This window comes from Coregonus clupeaformis, chromosome 20 (genome assembly GCF_020615455.1).
Source record: "Coregonus clupeaformis isolate EN_2021a chromosome 20, ASM2061545v1, whole genome shotgun sequence".
NCBI classification, from domain to species: domain Eukaryota; kingdom Metazoa; phylum Chordata; class Actinopteri; order Salmoniformes; family Salmonidae; genus Coregonus; species Coregonus clupeaformis.
The window spans coordinates 42,039,124-42,059,317 of record NC_059211.1 but is presented as its reverse complement, the minus strand read 5'-3'; the positions used below and the strand labels follow the sequence as shown (position 1 = coordinate 42,059,317).

Sequence of the window (20,194 nt, the reverse complement as noted above, 5' to 3'; positions counted from 1 at the left end):
CGGGTCAAGGTTTTCACGACCTACCAAAATAAGAGTCCATATTGAAAACATGATGCAAAATTGGATGAAATAGTAAAAAGTTAATTATATCTGCCATTACTAATTCCTATTTCAGCTATAGGTACATCAATGAACAATTCAATATACATCGCTTTTTACTCCGTTTAATCTTTTGAATAATTACTTTTATAATTAAATGATTCACATTTTGAACCGGAAATGATCGTATAACCCAGAAAGGTTTACGAAATGCTTGGCTCCTAAATATAGTTTTCAATCTGCAATTTACAAATACATAGCTAGCTAGCTAACATCATTGGCTTGGCTAACAAGCTGGTTAGACAAAGTTAGTGGTACTAACAACATATGAACAATGTCACGCTTTAAAAGAGGAGCCAAAGTAGATTCTAGAGCAGGATTTAGAACAGAAAAAGAGGAACCGGCTGCTGCTGTCCCTTACGGATTGTTGAAAACCGCCAGAAAAAGCGGGCAACTCAATTTGTCTGGACGAGGGCTGACTGAAGGTAACTGTCTGGGAAGAAAAATTGCCGAGTTTTCATGATGATACATCATGAGAAGGGTATGGTATTGGTTGATTGATTGATTGATGACCACTTGAATGAATGAATGAATGCACGTATGCTAATGCTAACCATTTTACCACTATTCTGCACTTGTAGTCCCACAAAGTGTGTGGAGGCTGAACTTAGACACACCTGAGGAGGCCAAACAGAACCTGTCCTTTGGGGCAGATGATCGCTGGTGGGACCAGACAGATCTGACCAAGCTGCTTCTCTCTTCAAACAAGCTGAAAGCTCTGTCAGAGGATGTCAAGCTGTTGCCAGGCCTTACTGTTTTGGATGTGGGTATTCTTTTTTTCTGACGTGTTTTGTGTTGCCTGATTTAAAAAGTGATAGACTAGACCCTTTGAAAGCTTGAATGGAAGGTCTATGCTCCCAAGATTTATGGGAGAAACATACTTTGATAAGTTTGATGTTTACGATGACCCTCTGACATTCTATCCTGTCTTTCCACTTTCCCAAGGTCCATGATAATCAGCTTACCTCTTTACCCACATCTATTGGAGAGTTGGAACATCTTCAGAAACTCAGTCTGAGGTATGGGAGGATTTTGCACATCCTTTAATGTCAATTAAAGTTACTCAACAAATGAGAAATGCACACAAGGAAAAAGTTCCATTATAAAGAAAGAATAGGTATTTTTCCTCTATAGGCCTACATTTTGCTGAAATGATGTTCATTATCGTTCTCTGTTGCAGTCACAATAAACTGAAAGAGTTACCGGAGGAGGTATGGAGTTTGAAGAACCTCACCTGTCTCCAGCTTCAGCAGAATCTACTGGAGCAGCTGCCAGAGGGAGTGGGACAACTCACTAACCTGGATGACATCGTAAGTTCAGAACTGGGCATGAAAAACTATTGAAAAGAACACAACACAAATGAGATGTGTCAATGTAACAAAGTGATTATCTTAGATTAACTCTTTGGATGATCGTCGCTAACTTGTTTTTGTATTGTTGGTGGAAGGATCTTTCCAACAACCAGCTTACTGCCGTCCCTGACAGTCTTGGAAACTTGAACCATCTGGTGAAGCTGAACCTCTCCCACAACAAGCTGAAGAGCCTCCCCTCAGGAATCAGTGTCATGAAAAGTAAGAGGACAATGGCAGCAAATGTTTTGCTTTGTGTGTTGTTCAGTCTTTGTATTTTACATTTACATCATTTAGCAGACGCTCTTATCCAGAGCGACTTACAAATTGGTGCATTCAACTTATGATAGCCAGTGGGACAACCACTTTTTTTCTTCTTTTTTTTTGTGGGGGAGGGGGGGGTAGAAGGATTTATTTATACTATTCCAGGTATTCCTTAAAGAGGTAGGGTTTCAAGTGTCTCCAGAAGGTGGTCAGTGACTCCGCTGTCCTGGAGTCGTGGGGGAGCTTGTTCCACCATTGGGATGCCAGAGCAGCGAATAGCTTTGACTGGGCTGAGCGGGAACTGTGCTTCCGTAGAGGTAGGGGAGCTAGCAGGCCAGAGGTGGATGAATGTAGTGCCCTCGTTTGGGTGTAGGGTCTGATCAGAGCCTGAAGGTAAGGAGGTGCCGTTCCCCTCACAGCTCCGTAGGCAAGCACCATGGTCTTGTAGTAGATGCGAGCCTCAACTGGAAGCCAGTGGAGTGTGCGGAGGAGCGGGGTGACATGAGAGAACTTGGGAAGGTCGAACACCAGACGGGCTGCGGCGTTCTGGATAAGTTGTAGGGGTTTAATGGCACAGGCAAGGAGCCCAGCCAACAGCGAGTTGCAGTAATCCACACGGGAGATGACAAGTGCCTGGATTAGGACCTGTGCCGCTTTCTGTGTAAGGTAGGGTCGTACTCTGCGAATGTTGTAGAGCATGAACCTGCAGGATCGGGTTAGCGGAGAACGACAGGGTGTTGTCCAGGGTCACGCCAAGGTTCTTTGCACTCTGGGAGGAGGACACGATGGAGTTGTCAACCGTGATGGCGAGATCATGGAGCGGGCAGTCCTTCTCCGGGAGGAAGAGCAGCTCCGTCTTGCCAAGGTTCAGCTTGAGGTGGTGATCCGACATCCACACTGATATTTCTGCCAGACATGCAGAGATGCGATTTGCCACCTGGTTATCAGAAGGGGGAAAGGAGAAAATGTATTGTGTGTCGTCTGCGTAGCAATGATAGGAGAGACCATGTGAGGATATGACAGAGTCAAGTGACTTGGTGTATAGAGAGAATAGGAGAGGGCCTAGAACTGTGCCCTGGGGGACATCAGTGGTGAGAGCACGTGGTGCGGAGACAGATTCTCGCCACGCCACCTGGTAGGAGCGACCTGTCAGGTAGGACGCAATCCAAGAGTGAGCAGCGCCGGAGATGCCCAACTCGGAGAGGGTGGAGAGGAGGATCTGATGGTTCACAATATCAAAGGCAGCGGATAGGTCTAGAAGGATAAGAGCAGAGGAGAGAGTTAGCTTTAGCAGTGCGGAGAGCCTCCGTGACACAGAGAAGAGCAGTCTCAGTTTAATGACCAGTCTTGAAACCTGACTGGTTTGGATCAAGTAGGTCATTCTGAGAGAGATAGCAGGACAGTTGGCTAGAGACGGCACGCTCAAGAGTTTTGGAGAGAAAAGAAAGACGGGATACTGGTCTGTAGTTGTTGACATCGGAGGGATCGAGTGTAGGTTTTTTGAGGAGGGGTGCAACTCTCGCTCTCTTGAAGACTGAAGGGACATGGCCAGCGGTCAAGGATGAGTTGATGAGCGGGGTGAGGTAAGGGAGAAGGTCTCCGGAAATGGTCTGGAGAAGAGAGAAGGGGATAGGGTCAAGCGGGCAGGTTGTTGGGCGGCCGGCTGTCACAAGTCGCAAGATTTCATCTGGAGAGAGAGGGGAGAAAGAAGTCAAAGCATAGGGTAGGGCAGTGTGAGCAGGACCAGCGGTGTCATTTGACTTGATAAATGAGGATCGGATGTCGTCAACCTTCTTTTCAAAATGGTTGACGAAGTCATCCACAGAGAGGGAGGAGGGAGGGGGAGGAGGAGGAGGATTCAGCAGGGAGGAGAAGGTGGCAAAGAGCTTCCTAGGGTTAGAGGCAGAGGCTTGAAATTTAGAGTGATAGAAAGTGGCTTTAGCAGCGTAAACAGAGGAAGATAATGTAGAGAGGAGGGAGTGAAAAGATGACAGGTCCGCAGGGAGTCTAGTTTTCCTCCATTTCCGCTCGGCTGCCCGGAGCCCTCTTCTGTGAGCTCGCAATGAGTCGTCAAGCCATGGAGCAGGAGGGGAGGACCGAGCCGGCCGGGAGGGTAGGGGACATAGAGAGTCAAAAGATGCAGAAAGGGAGGAGAGGAGGGTTGAGGAGGCATAATCAGGAGATCGGAGGGAGAAGGATTTAGCAGAGGGAAGAGATGATAGGATGGAAGAGGAGAGCGTAGTGGGAGAGAGAGAGCGAAGGTTGCGACGGCACATTACCATCTGAGTAGGGGCAGAGTGAGTAGTGTTGGAGGAGAGCGAGAGAGAAAAGGATACAAAGTAGTGGTCGGAGACTTGGAGGGGAGTTGCAGTGATATTAGTAGAAGAACAGCATCTAGTAAAGATGAGGTCAAGCGTATTGCCTGCCTTGTGAGTAGGGGGGGACAGTGAGAGGGTGAGGTCAAAAGAGGAAAGGAGTGGAAAGAAGTAGGCAGAGAGAAATGAGTCAAAGACAGAAGTAGGGAGGTTAAAGTCACCCAGAACTGTGAGGGGTGAGCCATCCTCAGGAAAGGAACTTGTCAAGCTCATTGATGAACTCTTCAAGGGAACCTGGAGGGCGATAAATGACAAGGATGTTAAGCTTGAATGGGCTAGTGACTGTGACGGCATGGAATTCAAATGAGGAGATAGACAGATGGGTCAGGGGATAAAGAGAGAATGTCCACTTGGGAGAGATGAGGATTCCTGTGCCACCGCCGCGCTGACCAGATGCTCTCGGGGTATGCGAGAACACATGGTTAGACAAGAAAAGAGCAGTAGAAGTAGCAGTGTTTTCTGTGGTAATCCATGTTTTCGTCAGCGCCAAGAAGTCGAGGGACTGGAGGGTAGCATAGGCTGAGATAAACTGCCTTGTTGGCCTTAGAACGGCAGTTCCAGAGGCTGCCGGAGACCTGGAACTTCACGTGGGTCGTGCGCGCAGGGACCACCAGATTAGAGTGGCAACAGCCACGTGGTGTGAAGCGTTTGTATGGCCTGTGCAGAGAGGAGAGAACAGGGATAGACAGACACATAGTTGACAGGCTACAGAAAAAGGCTACAATAATGCAAAGGAGATCGGAATGAAATGAACTAAACATCTGGGAAAGCGAGAGAGCGGGGCCTCCCTCACTTGGGTTTCACTGAAACACTCAAATATAACTCTCCCAACTTCCACTTTAGAAATTATAATTGTTGTAAACTACAGCGGTTCAATGTTTTCTAGGAATAGACTCTAACTTAGTTTATTCAGCTAGCTAACTTACAGTATTCTTCCGTGAAAACCGTCCAGGGCACCGAATCCTATGACGCCATAGCCAACTAGCATGCCAGCCTCCAATAACACGGTTTAGCACCAATACTCGGTTACAACAAACCACCAGTGTGTTAACACGCCAAGCAGATCATTCGTGTCCGTGTCTAACGTTGTCTGTACTGCCTACCTGTTAGAAATGGATGCATCCACTTTAATATTCTTGACATGAACATGGCTGAAGCATAACATCCTGTATGAACGTCTCCACAGATTTGAGACTGCTGGACTGCACACACAATCAGCTTGAGAGCATACCTCCTGTCTTGTCTCAAATGGCGTCTCTAGAGCAGCTCTATCTGAGACACAACAAACTGCGCTTTCTTCCTGAACTGCCCTCCTCAAGGCTCAAGGTAAGGATACTGATTGTCAGGTGTCCTTTGAGAAGGAACTTTTGAGTCTCAATGAGATCGCCTGTATGAATTAATTGTCAATAAGTGCCCTATGCAAACTCTGACATCTTTCTATCACCTGTCTGGTAGGAGCTGCATGTTGGGAATAACCAGATTGAGGTGCTGGAGGCAGAGCACCTGAAACACCTGAGCGCTCTGAGTGTATTGGAGCTGAGGGACAACAAGGTGAAGAGTCTCCCTGAGGAAATCAAACTACTCCAAGGCCTGGAGCGCCTAGACCTAGTCAACAATGACATCAGCAGGTAGGTTTGCCTGATCTGATCTCTCCTCAGTGCATACTGTACTTGGTCCACGTCACAGGTCTAGTGCTGTTATTCTTAACTATTTTATTTATTATTTAGTTGATTTAGCCTCTTTCACCTGTGCACATAACACATTTATACACAGCACAAATGAAATACCAACAAGTCAAAACACCCCAAAATGTCTTGTAGTGTTTAGCTGCCTGGATATCTTATGGCTGTGTTACTGCATGTCTCCCTTGTATGTGTGAGCCAGTCTGCCAGCTGCCCTTGCCTTCTTGCCCAAGCTGAAGATCCTGACCCTAGAGGGCAACCCTCTGAGAGGCATCCGCAGAGACCTCCTGACTGTGAGTTAGTTAGATTACATCTCATTACCTTCTGGAAGCTACTACAGTTTCACCACTACAATATAACCTCAATTAACCTCAATGTAGAGTTGCAATGTAGCCAATTGCAGTCTGTGATAGGGTATGACTTTTGTGTCCTTCACAGAAAGGAACCAATGAATTGCTGAAATACTTGAGGGGTCGAATAAAAGGTACGATTATGTTTTAGTCTTTTTCTGTCTATGCAGAAGGTTCTTGTATTCAGTGAATAGACTGTTTCCATTTACTTTGCAAGGTTTTGTGGAAAGGCCACTGTTGTATTACCAGACTGTCTCATATCATTGGACTGACATTTTTGTTTTCCATTTTGATCTGAAGAGGATCCAGATGGCAAAGGAGATGAGCCTGACACTGCCATGACTCTGCCCAGTCAGGCAAAGATCAACGTGCACACCATTAAAACACTGAAGTCATTGGACTACAGGTGTGTCAACTATTATTTTGTGCCGTGTTTGAAGCTCAGTTTAAGACATTCTGGGAAAGTTACAAACTCCTCAAACGTTCTACCACAAATATATTGCATTGCCACAGCATAAGGATAGTTGTGATGTAATGAAGTGCTGTCAGTAAACTGTTGTTGTGTGTGTGACCCTGGTCCCAGTGAGAAGCAGGTGGCATGTGTTCCTGATGATGTGTTTGATGCTGTGGGAAGTGAGGCCGTCGCCAGTGTCAACTTCAGCAAGAACCAGCTGGCTGCAGTGCCTCCCAGGTACCCTGCTTATAATCAGTGACTTCACACCACAGTCTGGGCCTATGGGGGAAAAACCCTCAGTGTGAGAAGAATCACACCACTCATAAAAGTGTTGAAAGAGAATGTTGTTGAAAGAGAATGTTAGCTACAGTAGGACTGTTGTGGTGATGATGTTGGATGAGTTTGTGTGAGTCTCTGCTTGATCCTCAGGGTTGTGGAGTTGAAGGACTCTGTCTCTGACATCAACCTGGGCTTCAACAAGCTGACCAGCCTCCCCTTGGAGTTCTGCATGCTGCAGCAACTGGCACACATAGACCTCAGGTACATGAGCACTGCCAATCAGCCTCCACAGCACATCTATCACCTCTACAGCTCAAATATCAAAAGGCCTCATCTTTCCAAAGAAAAGTAGTGTTTGTGTAGCGGAGGTCAGTAAATCGAGAGGCTAAACCTTTTTTAGACTACGAGGTGTGGATTTCTGGTAGGAGCTTTGTTTTGAACCTGTCTTAAATTGGTACGTTTGCTTAAGATGGTACGTCGGTGCATGTGAGACATTTGTAATATGCTGTTTTTGGGGCTTTTCCCTCAGAAACAATCTTTTGACATCGCTGCCAATGGAAATTGAGGCCTTAATGAAACTGCGGAGCATCACACTGTCCTTCAACAGGTAAGCACTCAGATCATAAAGGGATGTATTCATCGTGCTGTACATCGATGATTGGTAAGAACGGATTCAAATTCATGTCATATTTTGACAGGTTTAAATTGTTCCCGGATGTGCTGTACCGGGTTCCTAGCCTGGAGACCATTCTGATCAGTAATAACCAGGTGGGAACCATTGACCCACTGCAGCTCAAAGCTCTGGACAAGCTGTCCACTCTGGACCTGCAGAACAATGACATCATGCAGGTGCCACCTGAACTGGGCAACTGCACCAGCCTGAGGTAGGGACCGGGATGTGACGCTGGGTTTAGTGGACAATATATGATGTGACGAAGATATAACTGGACAGGATTTCAAAAAGTGTGGGAGTATCTGGTTTTATTTAGATAGGGGAGGAAGCTACAGGAATTGTGCTATTTGGGTCAGGTATGGTGTTGAATAGCAATCAGAAAAGGTAGTGATCCATATAGTTGTGATTTTGCTCTGAGCTGTTGCTGTCTAGAGGGAAGTATGTACTTGTATATCAATATTTTAAGCTGGCTTGAAGCTGGTCTCTTACTAATTCTCTCGTCTTTCCCTTAGGGCCCTCATGCTGGATGGAAATCCTTTCCGCAACCCCAGAGCAGCCATTGTATCCAGAGGAACTGATGCTGTCCTGGAGTACCTACGAAGCAGGATCCCTACATAGTCAACTGCATTAAAGCCTACATCACACCAAATGAGATGGTTGAGAAAATACAATTTTATGTTTAATCAGTGTTAGATGTTTGCCTTGAAACTAACTGCCATTATTCTGTAAAAAGTTTCATGACATTCGAGCCTGATGATTTGAAGTGTATCTTCTCTTGTTGTTTCATATAAAGTATGAATGATTACTACTGGGAGACTGCTGTAACAATGTTTACAGGATCTTCTACCAATGGCAATATTTTAATTCCATTCCAAACTGACAAGCCTGTCTTAGTGTGGGTTATTTTTCTCAATATGTGGAAAAACAACAGCAATTCAAGTTTTGCATTCAATGTTTCATAACATAATGCATGGGTTTAATTTTGATTGTATGGCCATTGCAAGATAATCTGATACACTTCTACTGATTGGCCTTGACCTGTTTCATTCCTCGCTCCAAATGAGACTTTTAAAATGTTCTATAATTCTCAAAAATTCATTTCTAATGACATTGAGATATTTGTTTTTGTTACAGTACCTAATAGCCGTAAAAAAAATTTTTTTTAAATCATCGGTGTTCTTCAGGCACTTTTTATGTGAGTCACTACTTCTCTGTCTGCATGCACTCTGTCATTTTATTCATGAAAACTGATTAAGACAATTGAACCACGTCTGTGTCAATGACTCGAACGACTATATGGATTCAAGTCCAACCACATTAAATATGCACAAGGCAGATGTGTTTGGTGCTTTGATCCCTTGTTATTGTCTGTATGTTTATTTTTAAGTGGTAAAACACCACCTAGTGGGAGAAAAGTGAAGTGTGATGGAGGGCAGTAAGATACCAGACTTAGAATAAAAACATGAAATATGACATTTTAGTCATTTAGCAAACGCTCTTATCCAGAGTGACAAATGAACTTCATCATTTAGGGGAAGAAAATAGTGATTTTGATGAGATTGTATAAAGACCAGAGGACCATGAGAATAACAATAGTAACATTTTTATTATTTGTACAATAGACTTTTATACATTATTCAAAACACTTCTTAAATACTGAAAAATTGTACTTCCAAAGCCGAAAATGGCTCTGATATTTGCTGCACAGCATTTTTCGTTCAATTTTATAATCTTTTTAAATAAAAATTTATCTTAAATATGTACAGATAGCATCTGCAAAATGCAATCTAAACACACAATATATACTTTACCAATTACATTTATTTGTCTTAATACAGAAATAAAACTGGAAGGATTAAACTTGCATGTGCAAATAAATAGTATAATTATCACTAAATTTGTCCAACTAAACAGAATAGTTCTCTTTTAATAGTTAAAATTACTTTTTGCACAAAAAATGAAGCAGCATTCAAGTCCAGTAAGTCTTCATACTGCAGAAGCTTGGAGTACATTCACAATCTATGAATAAATTATCTCAATGTGTTTTCATTCACAATTATTTACATCAATACTGCAATTAGACTGAATATTACCATATATTCGCTTTTTTATATTTAATTGTATTTTAAACACATACAAAAATGACTATTTTTATATTCATATACATATATATAATATTTGTATAACACAAATTCACAATTACTGTAGAAATACATTTTATACATTTGATAGTACAGCTTTTCTTCTCCAAGTCGTAAGATCTTCATCCATACTCTTTCAGTGTCCTTATAAAATCTTGCAATTTGAGCAAAGCTATATATTTGAGCAAAGGTATATCAATATATTCAGAATAATTATCTGACAACATTTAGTAAAAATAATTATATTATCAAACTTTCTGTCACAATATCTTGAATATTTAACTCATAATTGACTGGATATCGAAGTACCACGTACCAGCTTAGCTTGCCACAAATTCAACCAGGGTCCCTCCATAGGGTTATAGGTGCTTAGTTTTTCTCAAGAATGTCACATTTGATGCTACATTTGACAAAAATGGTTGTGAAAAATGGTCAGGGCTCATAAGGAATATGTTTTGATTGGAATAAAATGGCACCAATTTTCACAGTATAATAATCTCACCGGTTTGCAAAAAGAGAGAAATCTCTTTATGAGAGAGACCCTAAAATCTATTTCAAAACACAGAGAATGTATCCCAAAAACCATGCTGTAACATCAGAGTTTAAAATGAACATCCATCCAGAAATGTAACAGGGTGAAATGCCTATTCTGGGCAGTGGGATTGTTGGAGAAAAAAAACATAGATTTTGCATGAATACTTTTCCAATTATGCATTGTCTTAATAAACTGAGATTGAAATTAAGTTCTAAAAAGTAATTGGTGTTCTACAGAGTGGTGCTGAAAAGCTAAGCAATATTACTCACACCACTTCAAATCAGTGCAGACAAAACAACTCAAAATGTTTTTTTTTATAGAAATACAGACAAACAAATGAGAAATGATGTTACAACTGTGGGTAAATTCTTTAGGAGATTAATGTGGGGGTATGTATACATTGCATACTCCTTGGCACAATTACAGGACATACGGGAAACCACATAATGTAGCCAGCAGATGGCCCTCTAGGGTAGTCTTGTCATGTTTAAAAAATGACTTTCAGAGGTGGGATAGAATATTGCTTCTACTTTTTCAATTTTTCAATTCATGTGTGCAAACATATACATTATTGAGCATTGAGCAACTTCAAAAAATCTAGCTCACATAATGCAGTGACTGGTTGGGTATAGAGATCAACATAGTTTTAAAACAATGAAATAAACTGGTGGGAAAACCTATAATAAAAAATAAAACAACTATTGATAAGTTGGCCCAGTATTAAGGTAGGAGACAAGTGCCATTATTTTTTTTCTTCAATCCATTTCAACAATTCAAGAACATTGTAAAAATGTATTTTCAGTACCATTCCTCTCTCAACTGTTCATGTCTTTATTGTAAATGAAAATATTTACACAAGGCATATACAAAGTTGAGGCAGTGTTTATTGTGAATGTAATTCCTAAAGAGCTAGTGTGTTTTCATGCTCTGTGAGTAAAATGAGAAGCTACAATGAAAAAGGTACAAAATGAAAGACAATATAAATAAGCAAAACATTTCCAAATAAAAACAAAGATCAAATAAAAATAAATAACATGAAATTACTCCAACCTACAGCCTCGGGCTGAATGAGAAAAATTACTTTTGTTTACATCAACTCAAGATATACATTTCCTGTTTACACAAAATTCATAGATAGGTTATAAGATATGTATCCTATAGTACATTTGGCACTAGTATCTGCCATTGGTCCAGCAATTGGCAAATGTCTCTGTTCCTAGATAAAAACTGGTTGTACACATTTCCACAAACCGTTTGGGCGAGAAGCAATGGTGTTATAAAAAATATTTAATTTGTGCTCTCCCTCAAGATTACCAAGTCCACAGGCTTCTGGAAATTCTTCAGAAGAGACACAGCAGTTTCATGTTCCATGTGTAAAAAACTATGTCCATTGCCCTGCAATGCAGAAATGAAGCAGAGGGTGAACAGAGTGATGGGGGTGAGGAGGGGCAGGGCGGGGCAGGGCGGCACGGAGGACTGGGAACAGCCCTAGCTCAGGAGATAGAAACACAACACTGTCAAGGAAAAGAGGAGAGAAAGAGCAGAGAGATGCACACAGGAAGAGAAGGAGGTCATGCTGTAAAGGAGAGAAGGAGGAGAGAAGCTGGTCTTTAGAGGTCTGTCCTTCAGCTAACACTTGCATCTGTGGAGAGAGTAGAGAGGTGCCTGCTTCTGCAGGCTATGGGTGGGCGAGGGGTGAGGGCTTCTACTAGCACACATTTAAAGCCACACAGATACAACAGACATGCCAATAACTGTAGAGACTATTCCAATCACATTAAGTTGTATTGGCACAGAGAGCCTGGCTTGTTCATGTAGGCTTCACTGTCAGGGATTTGTCTGGATTTATGACTGACAAACGTGGTCTGAACAGTAGCTTTACATGGACCAGAAATCTGACAATCTACAGGGGTACAGTGCCCTCTCTGCACTATGGTAAACACTTACTTTGACAGCTTCATCCCTATGTACTGTATGTGTGATGGTGATTACCCTTTTAGAATAACAGCCCTCTACCTAAGCTAAATACACCACGACATCATAGTGTGCAATTAGTTTCTTATTGCATTGGGTAGAAGAGCTCTGATGCTCGTCCTAAAAGGTTTACTCCTGAAGTATTTACGAGAAGAGACTTGAGGATCTGATAATACTGAAGTAGAGGAAAAGACCAGATTCAATCTTTGCTGCAAAGTTGGAAAGATGGAGAAGATAGTTGAGAAAAAATGGCAGAAGATGCTCCAGGGGTTTCAAGGTTATCAAATAAGTTGAGATCAGGTTGGACTTGCACATTTTTGACATTTTTTGTTGTTGTTGTACTTTTACATTTTTGTACTTTGAGTATTTCAGAAATAAACCAATTGATCCAGCACATTACATTGCTGGTCGATACTTAGTTTTCATGCATCTAAAACATCACATTAGGAATCCTATCATATCAGTAAAGTTACTTACTTGCATGTTTGTCCACTTAGATTTTTCAGTCTGTTTCTATGGGCCTTTATTAGGATACATACAGTATAACCACTATTATTCGAAGACCTGACTGACTGAGGGACAAGTAAAGCATGTTGGAGGTTTGACCAAGGTCAAAACAGAGGACCATGCTCACTTGGTAGACACACGTACGTCCAGCACAAAATGCCACATGCAAAGCCTCTACTGGCAATGTGGCGGAGGGAGGATGCGCTCTCACAGACTCAGAGGACAATGATGATCGATGCAGTGATGAAGAACATGGTTACCTTCAGTATTTTGTCCCCAGGCTGAAGCAGGTTGGAGGCTGGTCCATCAGGCTGTACCCTAGTAACAAAGATACCCTATAAGTCAAAAGTGATATGAGGTTAGGAACCACATGGTGAAGATGGTTTAGAATCTTTGCCTTTTGGTGTTTAGCGCTTTTGTTTGTGTTTTCCTCGAACTCAAGTTCTGTGCATGATTTTGATGATGTCATTGCCAACATTAACATTATAGGTTTAGCTGGTCTGTAAAAAGCAGACAGTAAGGATCTGTCACAAGATAAAAAAAATTGTGTTGTCCGAGTGTGCTCTGTTGGTTTAATTCAAGAACTACATGTACTTACATGGCATTTACGACTACCTTTAATGAAAAGATAAACAGTACTAAAACAGTTACGCTAACAAAAATATTTGTCCATCTATTTACAAAGATATGGACACTGTGGGGGATGTTTTTTACATTTCATGTTTCCCAAAAAATTCTAATCAAGGCAGAGATTATAAATATACCAATCTTTGCATGCGTTTAAACCATATGAAGATGCTCATAATACCATATGAAGATGCTTACTCAACACAGTTAAACAGTTAATCCTCACTTGAAGCCCGAATAACGTTACTAACATCTAATGACTCATGTATTACATCAGGGACTCCTTGAGGCATCACAGGAAAGCAGGCCCATAGAAGATTCCCTCAGTAATCAGCATGCACCACCTTTCAGTGGGGTGCTAAGATGGGGGATGATATGCATACAAAATATACAACACATTCAATGGCTATAACAATGTTTACAACATCGAATTTGAATTCTATTTCTATGGCTTACAAGACTTTCCCCCTGCAAATATAATGTCTAGGAGAAGAAACTAGGGACTGGATTCAATCCATATCGCAGAAGTATCGCGGAAGATCCGCGTTATAGCTCGATTGAAATTTAAAGGCAATGTTCCCGCGACTGCATTCATGGTAAACGCTGCATATGTCATCTTAATCGGAAATTACCTTTACATTTTTACGTGGATCTTCCGCAATACTTCTGCGATAAAGATTGAATCCAGCCCTAAGCTTGGATGTTTCAAAACAATAAGGGAAAAAATTGCCAGTGACAACAACATTTTAACTGATTTAGAAATGTTTGAAATGCAAAGCTATGGACATTTTTCTCACTGCATCCTTTCTTTGCTGTTACATGGACATTTGCCAACCTTACGTCTACATTACGATTCATTGCCACAAAAGTGTGGAGTCTTTTCTTGATTCTTGCTCATTATTGGCATATAATAAAAAGGTTCAAAGTTAACCAAGTCAACTGCAGCACTGCATAGCATACAGCATTGTAGTAGTACTTGTTATCATGGAAACTCTGAAGTGAGACATACAGTGCTGTGCAGTGGTTATTCAAACAGCTTAAGGAATAGGCTACAGCAGAGAAAAATGTTGCTCATACAGAGAACATTTAGCTGCTTTAATCTTACCATGTCAGAAGGCTTGAAGGGGTTCCCTTGGCCACTGATTCCCCCTGAGATGCTGAACCCTAAGCCTGGATTCTTCTCTATCCGCACACAGAACTGCCAAACGACACAAAAACGTAATATTGCCAAAAATATAAATTTGGTATTTTATAACGATGCAATTACATGGTGCAACATCTATCCTCTCTATATACCGGTAGCCAGAATATAGGCCTCTCAGAGATCTGTTGGCAACCAGATTGAGAGAGGGAAAGGGAGAGAGAGAGAAGGAGAGTGAAAGGATGCTTGAGAGGAAGAGGGTGAGAGAGAAACACAGATGAGACAAACACAGAGACAAACAAAGAGATGGAAGTGGAGAGAGGGAGTGATGGCCAACCTGCTCCTGGAAGCCGTCCATGCTTTTCTGGCCTTTGGTCTGGATGAGACAACGTGCGCTCTGGGGCCGGGGGCTGGTGGTGGTGGCCATGGGCAGAGGAGACTGGTACTGCTGGATGGAGATCTTGTTGATGGCGCCCTCGTACTGCTGGTCCCGCACCGAGCGGTGTGGGGGTGTGGCCGACGCGGACGTCACGATCATGGTCTGTGATTGGTGGGGGTGGGGGTGGGGGTGGGGGTGGGGGTGGGGGGGGGGGGGTGGGGGGTGGGGGTGGGGGTGGGTGGTGGCCGCCTGCCTGTGGGTAATTCAACCCGTTAGGCAAAGAGTCAGGAAGCTGCAAAGATGCAAACGTCACGTCTTACAAAATGGCGGATAACAGACAGATGAGGTGCAGCATGCTTCAGCCCCTATCTCTGTTAGTTTGGTTTTCTTCAAGCCTGCAAATCCTATCGTCCTACATGATCCTCTTCGAAAAAAGGTGCTATTTAGAACCTAAAAGGGTTCTTCGGCTGTCCTCATAGGAGAACCCCTTTGAAGAACCCTTTTTGGTTCCATGTAGAACCCTTTCCACATAGGGTTCTTCATGGAACCCAAAAGAGTTCTACCTGAAACCAAAAAGGGTTCTAACTGGAACCAAAAAGGGTTCTCCTATGGGGACAGCCGAAGAACCCTTCTGGAACCCTTTTTTCTAAGCGCGTACAAGTAATAAAACAGGATACACAACCCACAGTTTTCTCTGTGCATTAATATTTCATAGGAAGTCCCTGGTTTACCGTTTTCATTATTCTTGCACAGAGACTGATGGCTAGAATGTGACCACAATGAAATGACTGCCAAACTAACTGACAAACAGAGGTTGCCAGGGAGACCAAGCAAGAATGGAGCGCTGCTTGAATGATTCATGGTGCTTAGCAATTACTCCTGACATTTAACAACATTGACATAGCAATCACAGCTAAATAAAGGAGCCCATCTTAAAAGAACAGGTGGAGGAACCTTAAGAAGTACAACAGGGACAAGACAGGGGATCCTTTTTGAAGTATTATGTGGTTATACTGTATGTCCTTGTAATGTCACCTTTGTTTAAAAACAATGGTTGTGTGGGGGTGTATTACGGTTTGACATTAAATGTACTGGTATGTCATAAATAAATACATGAATGAGCTACAAGCCCAATGTTTCAGTCAGCAAATTGGGTGATAATGAGCACTATTTCATCAGCATAGTTTAGGGTCAAATTAACAGTGACATTACACCACATATCTAACACTTCAAACAGGCCTCTCTCCCGGTCCTTTGCCAGTGTAAAGCACCAACCTTTTTCATGATGTTTTCTGGGGGCACGTCTCTCCTGCCCAGTGAGTAGGGGGCCCACTGAGTGGTGGGAGAGCCCACCTCCTGGCCGTTGTCTAATATATTGCTCTGTTGAGAGGGGGTCTGGAGAGAGAATAGGTTAAAGGAACAGGGTTCAGAGTATCATTACGGCTATGGGGGTAACCTGTGTTTTCTGCAAAAATGACAACAGTTTTACCAGAGATAAAGATGAATTTATTTACTGTGTTAATTATAAGGTTATAATCGTTGATAATAATAATACTATTGATGGAGCACTGCAGATAGTAAACCAGTGGGTGTCCTTGGATCAATCATGACCTTAACTTCTTTATAATAGTAAGCTTAAAGTCCTATGCGTATGAATATATTAGTTGGGATATTTGCCTCCTGTCATTTATCCACATACAATACTTTTTTGTTAAGAATAGATTGTGACAGGTTTAGAGATATTCTGACAGGGTTGGCCTTCAAAAGGATATATTATGTAGGCACTAAAATACCTACATGAGAAACATTATCAAGCAAGAAACTCTGATACAATCTCTGCTTTTTATTACAATGTGCTTGTCTATGTCCTGAAATGCATGGTGTCTATTCACTAGGCTCCATTGGATTGAGGCTACTGAGTGACACAGAGTACAATAATAGCCTTACACAGTAATAATAGCACAGAGGACTGCTGTAACCCATAGAGCAGAGCGGACACCGTAGCTGACACATAGATTGCAGACATGCAACACACCGCAGACATTTTAAGATTTCAGACAACAGATAAAAGACAGCACTTGGCTTGAAGTTGAAATGGGAGGGATTGCCATGTCAGTCATTTTAAGGCTTGTTTCACACCGACACAGTTGGTGTCATTTGGCTGAGAAATTGTAAAATACTCGGCTTCACTATGGATTCTATACTGATACTGTCATACATGAGGCTTAGCCCATCAAATGTCATGGTATATCTGTAGACTAGTTTTTGTTTGATGTTGAAATATGGACTATAATAAAAAAGATATACAAGCATAGCATTTCAATATTTAAGGAAGTGATACAAAAATATTCACATTCTCCATTGTAAGGCAATTGTAGTTATTGGTAATATTGTGCTTCTTATGATAAATTTAGTTTTTAAGCTTTTATCCTTAAAAAAACAGTAAAAATGCAGTACACTCTCTATCACATGAATGTTAAAGGGTTCAACTGCACTGAGACTGTTTCTGTGTTTTCTGGTTCATACTCACATTGGGTAGAGGTAGCCACTGTGTTGTTTGGTTTTCATGCTTATTCGTGTTATTGTAAAAGTTTATTGTCATGCTTCTGCCGGCATGCGGTGCGGCATAGCCTCCAGAGTACAGCATGCCGAAGTTTACTGTGTTGTGCTTAAGGACAGCGCTCTGATTGGAGGGAAACAACCGCGTGACATGAGTAAATGGGTGAGCCACTGGGTAAACGGGATTGCACCAACACACATTGCGTAGCTGCAACAGATAAAGTGAGCTTGACAAACAGAACAACAACAGTACAGAGTTACTACAGTACCAGCACAAACACATTAAAAACACACTCATGGATACAGTATGATTACGTATACCATACAAGCAACAGTATGCACTTTTCTTTAAGAGATGTATAGCACTGAAGTATTTGCCTATATTATCAAGGGCCGATTTCCCAGACCCAGATTAAGCCTAGTCCTGGATAGCTTTTTAGTTTAGAACTAGGCTTAATCAGTGTTAGGGAAACTGACCCAAATTGTAGTAGTACAGACAGATATATTTTTCTTGTTAAAGTATGATATCATACTAACAGTAATAGTAGAAAGAAAATTAAAGAGAAGAGAAAGAAGAGAAAGGAGGTAGAGAGGAAACCTTACCATGTTTGTGCTTCTTATCACAATCAACATAAGTGATAAACATACATGGAGAAACATCAAGTGGGTCTGGTGCCACAACTGGAGCACATTACTAAGCAGTGGACTGAACACGTTCATTAATACTGACAGTCATGCAGACATGTGGCGTGTGTGTCAAGACAACAGAAGCTCCCATATAGATGGTGTGTGATCATGTAATAAACTGTGTGTTCCCAAGGTGAATAAGAAGTTGTCAGACTTACCCGGTCTAATCGTTTGGCCTCTATATGTCTAAGCAGCTGTTGCCGCCAGTCTACTGGCATTTTAGAGGACATATCATCAGACTTATGCTGCAGCTGCATGGTGCGCATTTTGATCTCATCAGGGCTCTTTATATTCTCAGTGCAAGTGCTTAGATTATAATCTGGGGGCATCTTCTCCAACAGGGCAGCCATTGTGGGTCTGGCAGACACAGGCCTGGCCTGGGACGTCCCAAATGTCTCTGTGCTGTAACTCCTGGCCGACAGGGGGCGTCGCTGTGTCAGGCTCTTGGTGGGGTAGCCCATGATAGGCTTCTTGGGCTCCTGGTAGGAAGAATAGTCTTCCTCGTACCTGCCATTCCTCTTGTTGTACTGTTGGTCCTGCTGGGCCATGCTGGGACTGTTCTGTTGCTCCAGCATGCCTTTGAAGTGCTGCCGGCCATAGTGGTCCGACATCTGCTGCATCTCCTGGGCCTCCTGAACCCTGCGGAACAGAGCCAGCTCTGTGGAGCTGACCAGGGAGTCGGCCCGCCTCAGGAACCCAGGCCGGGAGCGCTGACTGGGGATGGGGAAGGGTTGCTGCTGCTGGGGTGGCTGGTTCTCCTCGTTAACTGAGGGCTGAGAGTATGAGAACATCTGGTCCATGGGCGGGTAACCCCGGTAGCCCCTGGGGCTCACCAGCTCTTTGGGCAGGGTCTTCCCCGGCTGGTTGACATACTCAGGGGTGTTGGGGAAGGGCGGAGGGGCCCTCCTCTCCTGTTGCTGATTCCTCATATCCATAGCCCCCTGAGGGTTGAAGCTCTGGTCGAAGTGGTAGACCTTCTTGGGGATGGCAGGCTTCTGCTGCTGGCTATTGGTGCCGTAGGCGTCATCATCATCCAGCATGGGGGCAGACTGGCTGCGGGACATGCTCTGCTCCATGGGTGCTGGCATGTCTGGACGGTCAACACTCCCCTGGTTCTCTATGCTGGAGCTGTAGCTGTCCACGGGGATGCTGTACACCTTATAGGAGCCCATGTCTATTTCGTCAATGCTCTGGGACTTCTTGAACTTAGCCTTCACCTCCTTCATCATGGGAGAGAGGCGCTCAGAGCTCTTGCTCATCACCATGGCCCCAGAGCTTGGTCTAGTGGGCTTGGATTGGACATGTTGGTACATGCTGGACATGTTGGCCTGCTGGTTGCTGCGCCCCTGACCCTGCCCCGAGTTCCTGGAGTCTAGGTAACCCCATGTCCCTGTGGAGGGGAACGTGCCCGGCAGCTCCCCATGATGCATCTCCTGCTCAAAGTCCTTGCGGTCAGGGTTGGGGCTGTTGCCTGGGGAGCTCAGTTTGGAGGGGAAAGCTGTGCGGTCCTCGAAGGGGCTGGGCGTTCGCGTCCAGTTCTGCCATGGGTTGGGAGGGGGAGGCTGAGGCACTTCAGTTTCGGGCGTGGTGCGGACATTATGGAATTGGTGGGAGGGATGTTGGTGTTGGTGAGGGGCCTCCTGCAGCTCCAGGGGTACGCCCACGATGCGCTCCTGCCTCATGAGGGGCCGGCGGCCCCCGTGGGAGGTGGAGGAGCTGCGGGACTTGGAGCCCAGCATGGGGTTACCACTACTGCTACCACTGGGGGTCTCCAGAGGAGCCTCCTCAGACACGAAGCCTGTGTTGTCGTAGTGGGAGGTATCGTTCCACTGGTCAAAGGTGTCGCTGAGGGGGCGTCGCTCACTGCGCTGCTGCAGTGTGCTGGAGGGAGGGGTCTCTCTGGGGTCTCTCTGACTCAGTAGTGGCTTGGTCTCAATGGGCTTGGGGAACTGCTGGACCAGCCTGCAGAAAGAGAGTAAGCACATAGAATAGAGCGCAACATTCATAATCGACCTGAAAATATGATTTGAAATACAGATGTCTTCCTTGACCTCGAGTTTTGATAGGTCAAATCAAAGGCTGCATTCAAATAGAAAGGTACTGTGTATTTTAAAGTAAT

The 20,194-nt window shown here is 43.4% G+C and overlaps 2 protein-coding genes across 3 annotated transcripts in view; one reads left to right on the top strand and one right to left on the bottom strand.

Annotated features, from left to right (window-relative positions):
- The first annotated feature begins 233 nt into the window (after window positions 1-233).
- Window positions 234-8,885, top strand: lrrc40 (leucine rich repeat containing 40). Its single transcript, XM_041839364.1, has 15 exons — window positions 234-524; window positions 681-862; window positions 1,045-1,118; window positions 1,280-1,409; window positions 1,547-1,670; window positions 5,274-5,413; window positions 5,543-5,715; window positions 5,972-6,062; window positions 6,208-6,253; window positions 6,420-6,525; window positions 6,703-6,810; window positions 7,003-7,113; window positions 7,382-7,459; window positions 7,551-7,736; window positions 8,038-8,885. The coding sequence occupies exons 1-15, from the start codon at window positions 374-376 to the stop codon at window positions 8,141-8,143; spliced, it is 1,806 nt and encodes a 601-aa protein (XP_041695298.1). The 5' UTR covers window positions 234-373; the 3' UTR covers window positions 8,144-8,885.
- A 227-nt stretch (window positions 8,886-9,112) lies between these two features.
- The window catches only part of LOC121533422 (leucine-rich repeat-containing protein 7-like), a 98,983-nt gene continuing 87,901 nt past the window's right edge, over window positions 9,113-20,194 (bottom strand). Inside the window, exons 21-27 of one of the 2 annotated variants that reach the window (XM_041839363.2) lie at window positions 18,234-20,037; window positions 17,360-17,512; window positions 16,099-16,224; window positions 14,788-14,991; window positions 14,415-14,507; window positions 12,943-13,017; window positions 9,113-11,596 (exon numbers count right to left, since the gene is read on the bottom strand). In XM_041839363.2, coding sequence (XP_041695297.1) covers window positions 11,489-11,596; window positions 12,943-13,017; window positions 14,415-14,507; window positions 14,788-14,991; window positions 16,099-16,224; window positions 17,360-17,512; window positions 18,234-20,037 — 2,563 coding nt within the window. In that variant the 3' untranslated portion in view covers window positions 9,113-11,488. Of the gene's footprint in view, window positions 11,597-12,942; window positions 13,018-14,414; window positions 14,508-14,787; window positions 14,992-16,098; window positions 17,513-18,233; window positions 20,038-20,194 lie in introns of those variants that run through there. The other variant, XM_045205497.1, reaches the window with a different exon arrangement.